This window comes from Argentina anserina, chromosome 7 (genome assembly GCF_933775445.1).
Source record: "Argentina anserina chromosome 7, drPotAnse1.1, whole genome shotgun sequence".
Lineage (NCBI taxonomy): Eukaryota > Viridiplantae > Streptophyta > Magnoliopsida > Rosales > Rosaceae > Argentina > Argentina anserina.
Genome location: NC_065878.1, coordinates 14,508,557 through 14,521,567, shown reverse-complemented (window position 1 = coordinate 14,521,567; position 13,011 = coordinate 14,508,557). Strand labels below are relative to the sequence as shown.

Here is a 13,011-nt window from a genome sequence, read left to right as displayed (position 1 = left end):
GATCTTAATTGTCAGTTTATACCCCAGGAGGTGAGCACTGAGATTTGAAGGATATTGTGAACGTGACAGACTGATCAATTTTGACAACATTTCAGGGCTCCCCTTAATAACCGTCACCTTTCTTACCAAGCAATTAGAGAAACTTATTTTGAGGAAAACTTTTCAAGTACTCAAAAGTTTGTATCTGCAACTAGTTTAGGAGATCAACGACAGTGTACGATTTAGGTTCTCTTGTGATTAAAGATAGATGAAGTTACCAACAGACAAGGATAATACACCACTTCGATAACAAAGATTGTACATTAATCAAGCTCCATCGTAGATTTGTAGCAACTGAAATAACTTATGCATATCAACACCTCAATCAGAGTCTTAGCATGAATACATAACAGAATACAGAATACATATAAAAGAAACATCCTAGAAACAAGTCTAAATGAGGAGACACAAACAAAGTTCTCAATCCCTGGTCTTGAATGGAATGGCTCTGATAACTATCTGATGATAAAGAGCAGCAAGTGCAGCTCCAATGAATGGTCCGACCCAGAAAATCCACTGAAACACGAGAAATTAACCAAAAGGTGTGTCAAGACATCATTCAAATGTTCAGACAAGACTAGTCGGTAGCAAAAAAAAAAACTCTTACATGATGATCCCATGCATGTTCCTTGTTGTAGATGATGGCAGCTCCAAGGCTCCTAGCAGGGTTGATACCAGTTCCAGTGATGGGGATGGTGGCCAAGTGCACCAGGAACACTGCAAACCCAATTGGTAGTGGAGCCAAGATCTGCATTTTAATTTGTACATAAACAGTTTATTAGTACAAACACCTGCAAATTAAGATACTACTGAAATGTCTACTAATACTGGAAAAGGACAAGCCAGTAGTACTCAGTGAGATACTGACATCGAAAGCTCAGGTAGTTGCTGGATCTAAAGCTAATTGGCCCCTTGCCTTTTGTTTAAGATCAATAAACAAAGAGAAGGTACTTGACTAATTAATTGAAAATTCATCGGGGAACTTCAGCACATATTCCACAATAAAGTAGATGACTCAGGTTGAAGGAAAACAAGCATATTGCAAAAGACTCAAATACTGCAACCTACATGGAGCTTTGAAAACAAAGATTTTAGAATTACCAATGGAAGGTAAGAATGCATTAAAACCTTTTTATCCATAAGTGTATGAGCAATAGCTTTAAATAGAAAACTACTTTATGTTGCCTCTCGTTTTAGTGAAATGGGTCAACTTATTGTATTTTCAAGCAAAAATCTCAAAATAATGACAGCATTACAAGAAGAATCTAAGCATACATGCATACAATTCAATCCAAGTTTCCACTAATAGCATATAGCACAATGGAAGTAACAGTGCAATCAAAAATCCAAATACGAAAAAAGAAATGCTGGATCTAAAGCTAATTGGCCCCTTGCCTTTTGTTTAAGATCAATAAACAAAGAGAAGGTACTTGACTAATTAATTGAAAATTCATCGGGGAACTTCAGCACATATTCCACAATAAAGTAGATGACTCAGGTTGAAGGAAAACAAGCATATTGCAAAAGACTCAAATACTGCAACCTACATGGAGCTTTGAAAACAAAGATTTTAGAATTACCAATGGAAGGTAAGAATGCATTAAAACCTTTTTATCCATAAGTGTATGAGCAATAGCTTTAAATAGAAAACTACTTTATGTTGCCTCTCGTTTTAGTGAAATGGGTCAACTTATTGTATTTTCAAGCAAAAATCTCAAAATAATGACAGCATTACAAGAAGAATCTAAGCATACATGCATACAATTCAATCCAAGTTTCCACTAATAGCATATAGCACAATGGAAGTAACAGTGCAATCAAAAATCCAAATACGAAAAAAGAAATGGTGATTAATACTTACAGGGACATGAGAGTCTCTGGCATTTCTCTTGGCATCAGTGGCAGAGAAAACAGTGTACACCAGTACAAAAGTTCCAACAATCTCAGCCCCAAGGCCATCACCCTTGGTATAACCATGGTTCACGGAATTAGCTCCACCACCAAAAGCTTCATACCGGGTGTTGCCCTCGAATCCCTTGATGACAGCAGCACCGGCAACTGCACCAAGAGATTGCATCACTATGTAGAACACTGCTCTGGTCAGGGAGAGCTTCCTTGCCAAGAAGAGACCGAATGTCACAGCTGGGTTTATGTGACCACCTGATCAACATCAACAAAGCAAGATTTAGTGTACATGAAGCAAAATGATTCTAATAAAGTAAAAGAATTAAGTTCAGAGTGAGTATGAAAACGTGAAAAATCGTAAACCAAATTTCCTTGATATATTCTAATGATTTCACATGTACACAAAAGGGGATTCTCATGTTCATAAACCTTATGAACCTTTCTCCTTCATGTTTTAACCGTGAGGAAAAACAAGAACAAAATCTCTGCAAATCTAAATACTTTACTGTCACCTTTCTAGTAACCTAAACACACAAAAACAAGATCTATTCTCTTGATTCATCGCTCTTGTAGTAGGTTAATTCTTCCGTTTTATTTATTTTAACACAAACACAACCTGAAGTAGTAAATCAATAAACAAAAGACTAAATCCTTCTCCAATTTAAAATTCAAGCAGCAACTAACACAAACCCAAAGTAGAAACATGTTCAGATCCTCACATCTTAAAGACAAATTAATATATATCTCATCACAAAAGAACAAACAAACCAAAACAAAAGTAAGCCTGCAAAGTAGTAGATCAAACAAAAGCAAACAAAGCCAAGTTGAAGTATACCTGAGATTCCAGCAGTGGAGTAAACAAGAGCAAAGATGGTACCCCCAAAGGCCCAAGCAATGCCCTGAATACCCACAGAGGCACACATGTTTGGTGCCCTTTTGACCCCCATCACAGTCAATATAGTGATGTAAAGGAACAAGAAGGTAGCCACAAACTCAGCTATCCCAGCTCTCCAGAACGACCATGACTTGAGCTCACCAGGCTCAAACAGTGGAGCTGGTGGTGGCTCCTTGTAGTCCTTGTCTGTCTGAGCTGAGGTCCCAATGGGTTGCCTCTCTGAGAACTTGTTGGCTCCCAACTTCACATCCTCTTCCTTCCCCTCCATGAAAGCTGCTTCCTTTCTCTCTCTCTAAAACTCTGGTTCTGTGGTTTGGAGTACTTCTCTCTCTGGAAAGCTCAAAGCTTTGGTTTATTTTAGGGAGTGAGCTATGGGGAGAGTGAGGTTTATAAAGCAAAACACATTGTGGGTGTGAGCTGTAAAAGCTTGCCAAATGATGATCAAAGTTCCAAACTTTATCTTGTGAGTTGGAAAATGTCATTGCCACCTCTTAGTTTGGGAATCAATTGGAATTATGAATATAAGACCTTTAAGGCCCAGTTTGGCACGAAGATTTATCCCGCCCCAGTTTTTTAAAACTAAATTTTATAATTTTATAATTTGTTTAAAAATTGAATTCGAGTCGGTGAATGTATGAAATAAGTTAATCACCATATACTTTAGTGAGATTATTTGAGAATTTAGACCTATAATCTGAGTTAAATTCGGCCTAAAACCTAATCTTTGAGTTAAAAAAAATAAAGTGGTTTAGTGAGAAAAATGCGTTAAATGAAACAATTGATGATTCTGGAAAGTGCTAAGATGAGGACAGGTCTTTGTGCTGTCACAATTGCAGGGATGGTATGGTGGGGTGTCCATGTCCATATCTACAAACCCTTTGGATCAAATTTATCCTATCTTACTCCAACTTTGCTTTCTTTATGATCTTTTATTAAGTCTTGCCTTTTAATCCACTTATCCAATATCTTAAAGGGTGATTTGGAAAAAGATGGCTGCAAAACTAGCTTAAATTACTAAGCTATTTCATGGCCACTCAATAAGGTCCAAAAAGAGGCTAAAGAATACCACTGCTACCAATGTGGTTTCCTACGAGGCAAGTCTGGCTGCCTAAACGGCAACGTTTGGTTGTCACATGGTGGACCAATTTGGAGAAAAGGTATGAGAATTTAGACGGTTGAGAAATTAAGGAGGGTTTTAGGACCGTTGAGAATTGAGAGAGTGAGAAAGAAAAAAAAGGACCGTTAGGGAAAGAGACGGAAGCCTAAAAAGCATCAAAACTTGTGGACGTTTCTCGAGAATTGACTGAAAATTAAGAAGTCGGTGTCACGCAACGGCTGCATTCACAAAATGGAAAGCTTCATTGCTTCATCCTAATTAATTTCAGAAAGCTCTAGGGCTTCGTAGGTTTTTAACATACAAACACATTCGCCGAGTATAATTTAGTATTATGACATGGTCTCGCTTTTATTAAGTGGCAGGTTATAAAAAAAAACTTTATATTGATAATTTCAATTCCTATTAATCTTATGCATGAACAAAGTTCTCCGCATGTTCATAAGAAAAAAAAATCTAATATGGTTGCGGTTATTGTCACCTCATTAATTTCTTTGTTTATCTCACAAAACTTCAAATATTGAAATACTATATTATCTAAATGTAAAATGACTATTAAGTATATTAGTGTTTTTAAATAGATAATCAATTAATTATATGTATATAAATTACTTAATTTGTCATGAAATATTAATTTTTTTCACACGATTTAAAAAATTCTTCTTAATTTTGTTCACCTCACAAAATTTTAAATATTAAAAGACTATATCATCCAAATATAAAATGACTATTAACTACATCAGTGTTTTTAAATAGATAATCACTTAATTATATATATAATATTTAATTTATCATGAAATATTAATCTATTTCACCCAATCTAAAAATATTTCTCTCTTGTTGATTGAAATTTTCACTTTTTCTATTCGATATTCATATGTAATTCGTTTATTCAAATAATAAATCATTACTGTTAACTTAATAACATTTTTATAATACCTAGTGAACATCAGAAACAAAAATTCTAAAATCACAATTAGTTTTTTTTTCATTGCTCAAAATTGATAATCTACGATTTTTTTTCACAACTCTTTTAGCATTTATATTAGATAAACACTTAATTTTTTTCTAGATAAAATTTAAAAAATATATAAATATATGAATCAGATTATGATTTTATTTGGAAACGATATCATTCCTTTTATATTGGTGTAAATTAATTGAAAGATTGTCTCTACAAATTATCTTTTTCAATTCAATATGTCATTAAAGGACAGTTTTGGAAAAAGAAGTTGGTGAAATAACTAAATTTAATATTAAATTTAAAATGTGGGGTGAAATGAATAGAAGAGGTGAACAAAGTAGATAGTGAGGTGACAATAGCATCACCCTAACATAAATTATGATTCAAATGACATCAAAATGAGATTATTAGTCACTCTTGTTAATTTACGAGCTTGAATGAATTTTTAATTTTTACTTGAAATCAGCATCATTCAAATAATACAATAAACATTTAAATGAGAAAGCAAATTTGCTGACCACCATTTATTTGCCCACTTTGTGTCAACTCTTTTAAACTCATGACATGTGTCTAAATTGCTCAATTATTATCTAAATATTAGTTGAGAAAAGGCACATGTCATGAGTTTAGAAAGGTGGGCACAAGGTAGACAAATAGAAGATGGTCAGCAAATTTATTTTATTTAAATGATATTCAAAACATGAAAGAAGCATTTCCATTCGAGTTGGAACTAAGGCTCTAGGGTTTGTCATGGGGGCCAACTGTGTGTTATGGATTTTGAAAGTCTCCTAAAAAGATTGGGAGACCTAAAGGTAGCATGAACAAGAAGATCCTAAAGTGACTTGCTATGGAGGCCGAGAATGCTAGAGAGGCGGTTAAGGAGCAGCCTGATGCTCTTGCATCGACTTTGGCGAGTGTGGCTTTAGAGATGGGCTCGAAGCATAATTTAGTTTATGTGGCTGGTGGCGAGTAATCCAACAATCCCAACAAGTTTCCTTCGTTACTTAATTCGAAAGGTACAACGTGGGTTCTAAGAGCAAGTCCACCCGTTGGGTCATCGTGGGTAAAGACCTCGGTCACAAGTGTGACTTGGGTCACTTTAGGTCAGTGCCACTGGGCAATAGTTTCCACCCATTTGGTTAATGACTTGGGTCGCCACGCGACATTTAAAAATTATTATATTTTGTATTACTTTTTTTTCTTGTTACTAATAAGGGGTTATAAATAAAATTATGATACATAATAAATAGTAAGTATTGAATTTTGTATATATAGAGAATACTTCAAAGTTGTCTATAATCTTATTTTTGGCACTTGGTAAAATTTTAGAAAAAAATACTTAATTGTTCCATACTTTTATTTATTTCATTACCATTATAATTAAATTTATTATTAATTCATGGTATTTAGATTCAAATATGAGTTGAATTGAATAGTCCATATTAAAGACATTTGTGGGCTCAGACTACACATGGCTGATGTCACATCTAATTGTGGGCTTGAGCTCATGGCATGGAAGACCTGAGTCACAAAAAATGATGGACTGGGTCATGGGTCTAACCCAAGGGAAGCCCTAGCAAGACCCTTCCAGGTCATTTTTTTTGTGGGAGGAAACTTGATTTTTCTACTTGGATCTTGTGATGATGTGGATTAAGACTCAGGTCCTAAAAAATGAAACGGGTGGACTTGCTCTAAGGTCTGAGATTTAAGTTCCAAGTCCTTCATTTCCCTATTGTTGTAGGTTATTGCTTTCATTATTCATTTTGTTGGACTCAATATTTGTTTGTTTTTGTTGATTTTCTTTCGTATTTAGTAGAAAACATGAGCTTATTCTTTGTAGTGGAGTTTGCTCCTACCTAGCAATATTTAGTCGTGATTAGCTTTATGCCTAGTGGAGTTATTCACCTTTCTCAAAAACATGCATGAGAGAATAAGTAAAACTAGTCCATCAATGAGTCACTCTACTAGTAGCTCTATACAATTTGTCGATCAACTTGTACAGTTATTGGTTTACATTTTCATACGTAGCCTATAGACAATTAGTATATCAGTGAAGTAATTTATGGCTAATATTGTGTTTTAATGCTGGTGCGTTGCAAGCCTTGAGTCTTACTGTGCATGAAAATTGTATTCCAGGCTCTTCTCCGGGTTTCTTTCTTTATGAGGTTGTTTCCAGTCGTATCAGTATTGCTTGTATATGCCGTGAAAATGACGTTAAATTAATGGAAGATGAACTTAATTTTGCCAACGACAAAAGTTTGTGTACATGATTGATACTTATGCTGGAGACTAATTCTATAGAGAACAAACTATTATTGCTCATACAATTCCGGCCTACGACACATATCTATTCTTATCTTGGCCTCAGATATCAAGTATTCTCAAATAATTGCACAAAAACAAAAGAATAGTGTGTAGGAGTGTAGGACCAAAAGAGACCTCACCATGGTCCTCTTGTTTCAAACTCATATTCTTCATCTGGATACTGCAAAAATTCTAATATTCTATTGTCCCAGATGAACTGTATTATTGCCCAGCTAGTAGTCGACTCGAACCAACTCATCACATCATTGCTTTGCTGAGTTTGCTCTTCTGGTCTTTGTGACCTAGCCCACATGGGATCCATGCTAATCTTATACAACCACTCACTCCATTCCAACCGTCCAAGCCACACCTTTCCAACACGTGGCGGCCATCAACCGTCCAAGCACTTGACCGTCTTTCTTTCTGTTCTTCTTCTTCGATCAGCGGCCTAATAATAAGCACAAGAATCGGCCATGGATTGGTAGCTGTCTGCGTTGCTAGCCGATTCGAAGGAGCAAAGAATAAGAACTTATGAACCATGTACATAAACTATTATGTATCATTATGAGACAGTAGGCCGATGAATTTTCATTCTGCATACGTTATGCATCGGAAGTCCATGTTAGGATTCAAATTTTGTAAAGATGGATTTATTCCCTTCATTTTGGGTGAACCCGAAAATTATTCTTTTATGCGTCGTCACAACCTTAGTTGTATAAGATCAATGCCTAGTCTATCATTGATCGAACCGATAAGTATAAAAATAAAAATTCAAAAACAATAGATCAAATATAGAGTTTAACCAAATTATGCATATGTACGAGTGTTAAAAGAAGATGTGATTTCCGTCATAACCTAAACTGTCTAAAATCAATGCGTAATCTATATCGATTAAACCAGTACGTACATATGTAGGCAATTAGTGAAAACCTCTCTACATGACTAGTATAGCTATATACTTAAGTAAGGGCTAGAGTATATCAAAAATTATTACATGCACAATGTCCAATTACACTATGTTATAGTCGTTTATATGTTTTAATCACCATACCTTTATATTAAATTGGTTACTATTTATATTAAGTCGTAATTTACACACCGTACTATACTAGCCTCTAAACTGACTAAAAGTGTGAAGTGGTGACGTTCTTGTTTAGGTTTTAGTGATCAGTAGTAAATATTTTGTTTGTGCTAGAAGGCAACACCAAATTTGGAAACAAAAATTCCCACCTTCCTCCTCCCCAGCCCAAACCCGATACCCATCTTCGTCAACCCGACTCTGCCGAAACTTAACAACGGCCGCCGACATGGCCGACGGCTGACGCTTCTAATTTTAGTCACACACTATCATACGCCCATATTCATTTCTTTTTCTTTTATTTTTTCATACACACCCAAAAATAAAAATAAAAATCAATTCTTTCGTTATATCCATTTTTGGGTTCGCCGACAACCGCCAAACCCTTCTCTGCAAATTTCAAAGCCCCCACTGTCTCGCCGGGATCACCACATTCTGTATGTCTCTTTTGCCCTTCTTCCTCTTCCTCTTTTTTCCATTTTCTTTAAGCTTGTTTAGTAAAACAAAATTGAAGTTGGGTTAGAAAGATTGGATTTTTCTGAGGTGTTGATTTGAGTGGGAGCTGAATGCAGTAAGAATTTGACTGATGTGTATAAAAAGCTAGCTTTTAATCTGTTTGTGGGTAAAGTTTTGATTTTTTGTGTTGGGTTTTTTTGTTTGTTTAATTTTGGGGATTTGGGGCTTAAATTGGGGGGTTTAGGTGATAAAGTTTGAAACGAATACTGTGAATTTGTGTTGGGAATTATGGTTTTGTTGTAAGGTGTTGCTGACTTTAGTGATGTTGGACTTGACAGGATCCTTCATTCCTGACCAGGTTGAATTTTGTGTGTATAACCTCCATTGCTGAAGAAGCTTAGGGGTTTTTTTGAAGGCTCAGGAGTTGGACTTGTAGTAATGTTGGAAGGCGACATGGCGGTTATTAAACCTAAGGTAGAATCACCCCAATACAATTTTAAAGCTATTTGTTTAGTGTTTGTTGGATCAATGCATTACATTCAATGCTGTTGAAGTTGTAGTTGTGTAAACTAAAACTGTTTGAATGCTTGTAGTTTTGCAGATTTTATGTGTTTGTGATTTTGAGTTTTACTTGTGATGTTGAAGTAATGCTAACGCCATGATTAATTGCAGATGTTAAAGTCCTATATATGGCTTCAGACTACGGATGGTTCAATCCAACAAGTGGAGCAAGAGGTTGCAATGTTTTGCCCGTTGATATGTCGAGAGGTTATACGGAAAGGGATGGGATCTTCCAAGAATCACGCGATATCTCTTCCGGAAAGAGTAAATACAGCAATGTTGAGCCTAATTCTTGATTACTGCAGGTTTCATCAAGTACTGGGTCGCTCTAATAAGGTTATGCGCAACATCATAATCTTTTTTCTGAGTTTATATTTTTCATCACCATCGCTTATTGCTACGTGTCATTAGTTTGTAACTGCAAGCAATAATATTGCAACTGAAGTTTGAGTTTTGTGATCATTATTATGTAACTTGTGGGACTTTCTTGTGCAGGAATGCAAGTCGTTTGATGAGAAATTTATTCGAATGGACACACAGAGGCTCTGTGAGTTGACATCAGCTGCTGATAGCCTCCAGTTAAAGCCATTGGTTGATCTGACCAGTCGTGCTCTTGCGCGAATAATTGAAGGGAAAACACCTGAGGAGATACGAGAGATATTTCATCTTCCTGATGATCTTACAGAGGTAGCTGATGTTGAGATACTTTGTCTGGTTGGTATACTTTTGTGGGTTGATATTAAAACAGTAACAAATTCATCCAGGAAGAGAAGTTGGAGCCATTAAAAAATGTGACCGATGATCCACGGATACGGCTCTTGAATCGACTGTATGCCAGAAAGAGGAAAGAACTTAAGGAAAGAGAGAAATTGAAGGTATTACAGCAGTGATGAATCTGAATTGCATATTCTGACTAAATTAAGCATGCATCTTGACAGTTGTCAAGATTTATACCGTTCATATTCATTTTTCAGAATAGTGAGAATGGAGAGCAAAATGATGACCGTTCAGTAGACGATCTCCTGTCCTTCATTAATGGAGAAATTGGAGGTATGCTTAAATAATATCTCTAATCTGATTTGAATGTGTCTTATTGCTGCTTAATCTTTTCAAAAATTTAAGACATGTCTGTTCACTGCATGACCCTTTGCTTAACCATTTGATTACATTATTCTTATCCTACTCGATTGCACTTCCGTAGACATATTCTTTATTTTTGTACATTTCAGAGTATTTACATTCCATTGAAACTGGCCTTGAAGTTTAGTGTCTTAGTCGTCCATTTGTACTTCATTTCCTTTTGAAGGCCTCATTGGAGATAAAGCAATTATGTTTCACAGATTCCAAAGAGATCAAATCATCCAAGAATAAAAAGAAGAATCGTAGAAGAAAAGATCAACAGAAAAATACTTGTCTATATGAGGCCAATGGCAACCACGAGGTTTGAATCACCTATGTGCTTTTGATAATTATAATTTCACTTTGTGATTGTCATGTAGTTAATTTCTCTCTTTCTCCTTCTTTTTGCTCAAATGTTTTAGGAGCCGAAAAGTTTAAACTTTGTTTGCCCCAGTGATGAAGTCAACAAATATAGGCCCAGTCCCAGTTTGACGTTAACGTTACAAGATCTGGAACATGACAGTAATAATCAGCTTGAGTTTGATGATGGTGATATTGATGATGAGATTGATCCAGCTTTAAAAGCACAAATTGATAGGTTAGTCTGCCAATTGTTTCTTACTACATTTTTCAATATTTTATGTATTTTTCAAATGCGAGTGTTTGAAGTTAAATTGTTGAGAAATATAAGAAACATTCAAAGGAATATTCTTATAGAGGTTGATAGCTGTAAATGGATTTCAACCTGTCTTTAGTTTCAGAAGTTTACATAAAAAAGGCTGCACTAATAATGAAGTAAGTCAGCTCTGTCCTACAGTTTCAGTTGTCCTTGTGTTTTACCTAAATGATTTAAAGTGAGTTTCTAGACGAGGTGTATGGAGTTTAGCTGTTGCGAAACATGGTTTGCCAAACCCGACTTCTGTTTCCACTACTCTTCTCTTCAGTGGAAATTATTCCTTACCGTGAAGAGGTTGTTCTGAATGGAAAGTTCAATTTACATCTTGCATGGTGGCTGTGAACTTGTACGTACATGCACAGTTTGGAGATACATACATAAGGGATAGAACCTTGTACGAGCTGTTACATACTCTTGTCTTGGGCTTACATATCTCTTGCCTTCTTCTGGCAGGGAGGTTGAAGATTTTGCTCGGAGGTTGAACTCTGACTGGCCCCAAAGGATGCAAGAAATTTTGTCCTTGGGTCAAGAAAGGAGGCGGGCACAATTTTCCATTAACGGGAATGATTCTTTAAGAAGATATGCTTGTATGTTCTTGATCCCTGTCGTTTTTCCCCTTCTCCCACTTTTACTTAATTTTGATTATTTATTATGTTTTATTCCTCATATTATTGCCTCATGAGTAATCAAGTAGGCCAAGATATCTTCTTTCTTTTCTCTCACTATTATAAGCTGCAAATGCATTGTTTATATGCATATGTGTGTTTAAATCTTCAAACATAGTGATGTGCACCTCTTCCTTGGGAAGAAGGGTAGAGGAGCAGTGCTGGGGATCACTCCCCGGTGAGGCTGTGATGTTTATGTCTGGTGAATAATAGATTTATTGATGAAAGTTTTAGAAGTATGATGAACATTATTATTGTCTGAAAGTTTTGGAATGATGATACATAATTACATATTATAAATGATTTTCACTTCAGATGCCCATCTTGTACAGTTTGTGTCATTTTCTATTGTATGAAGTGCGCATGATTTAGATATTTTATATTTTTTATACTGATAACACCTTCTAGACCTTGGAGAGAGTTGGATTTTGGCCTCGAGTAATTTTTTTTCCACTTAAAGAAGATTTCTTCCACAGGTTATATTCCAGAGTGTGTATCTAGTTTTATCTGCTCAAAAAGTTCATTGAAAAATTAGGACTTGCAGTGAAGCAGTCATTACTTGTCATATTAAACATTGCTCATTTATTCCCTTTGTTATTTACAGGAGCGAATTCAGAGTGGAAATGATTCTTACGACATGATTATCCCTCTGTTTGCTAATGGCTGCAACAATTTTGACCAAATGCTAACAGGCTTCAAAGAGTTGCTATCATTTACTTGGATCCAATTGTGCATTTCTTTTTTCCTGTTATCTAGAATACAAATCTTTTTCCTTTTGTTGGCGCAACTAGGACACCGTTTTCAGATGAAGCTTTTGTACTCGTATTATGAACAAATAAATTATCACAGTAATTTGTTGTCATGAGCTAGATTTTGCTCGGATATCACAGGCTTGTACGGGATCACATTTATTTATAGTTGCCTTTCAAGGAATAATGAATATATTTCATTTACATTTGGTCTATTTTGGCGTTTTTGAGCTTTATTTTTTTGTAACACCTGAGCTTAACTTACGTGTACCAAACTTATGTAATACGCTATTAACAGTCATTCGGAAAACAGGAGCCGTCTCTGGCTGGAAGCGAGATGACTCAGACAAGTCAGTCTTCTTTTTGGAACAGTGCTGTATATGAGGTCTCAACTGTGGTTCTCTATCCATTTGAGAAACAAAGAGTGGCTGCCCTTGTATGTAAGTTTAAAACCACACGGTACGCTGGAAAAACAGAGTCGTCTAT

General features: G+C 35.7%; 2 protein-coding genes across 2 annotated transcripts; one reads left to right on the top strand and one right to left on the bottom strand.

Moving 5' to 3' along the window:
* Positions 1-253: 253 nt before the first annotated feature.
* Positions 254-3,215, bottom strand: LOC126801912 (aquaporin PIP1-3). The gene is made up of 4 exons (XM_050529403.1): positions 2,780-3,215; positions 1,901-2,199; positions 647-787; positions 254-555 (listed from the first exon to the last, which is right to left on the bottom strand). Exons 1-4 carry the CDS (start codon positions 3,105-3,107, stop codon positions 460-462), a joined length of 864 nt encoding a protein of 287 aa, XP_050385360.1. The 5' UTR covers positions 3,108-3,215; the 3' UTR covers positions 254-459.
* Positions 3,216-8,455: 5,240 nt separating this feature from the next.
* On the top strand, positions 8,456-12,738 carry LOC126801910 (SKP1-like protein 21). The gene is made up of 10 exons (XM_050529401.1): positions 8,456-8,736; positions 9,094-9,229; positions 9,428-9,652; positions 9,812-10,003; positions 10,081-10,191; positions 10,291-10,366; positions 10,657-10,757; positions 10,858-11,033; positions 11,565-11,698; positions 12,381-12,738. Coding segments are annotated over exons 2-10 (1,053 nt in total). The 5' UTR covers positions 8,456-8,736; positions 9,094-9,193; the 3' UTR covers positions 12,383-12,738.
* Positions 12,739-13,011: the final 273 nt, after the last annotated feature.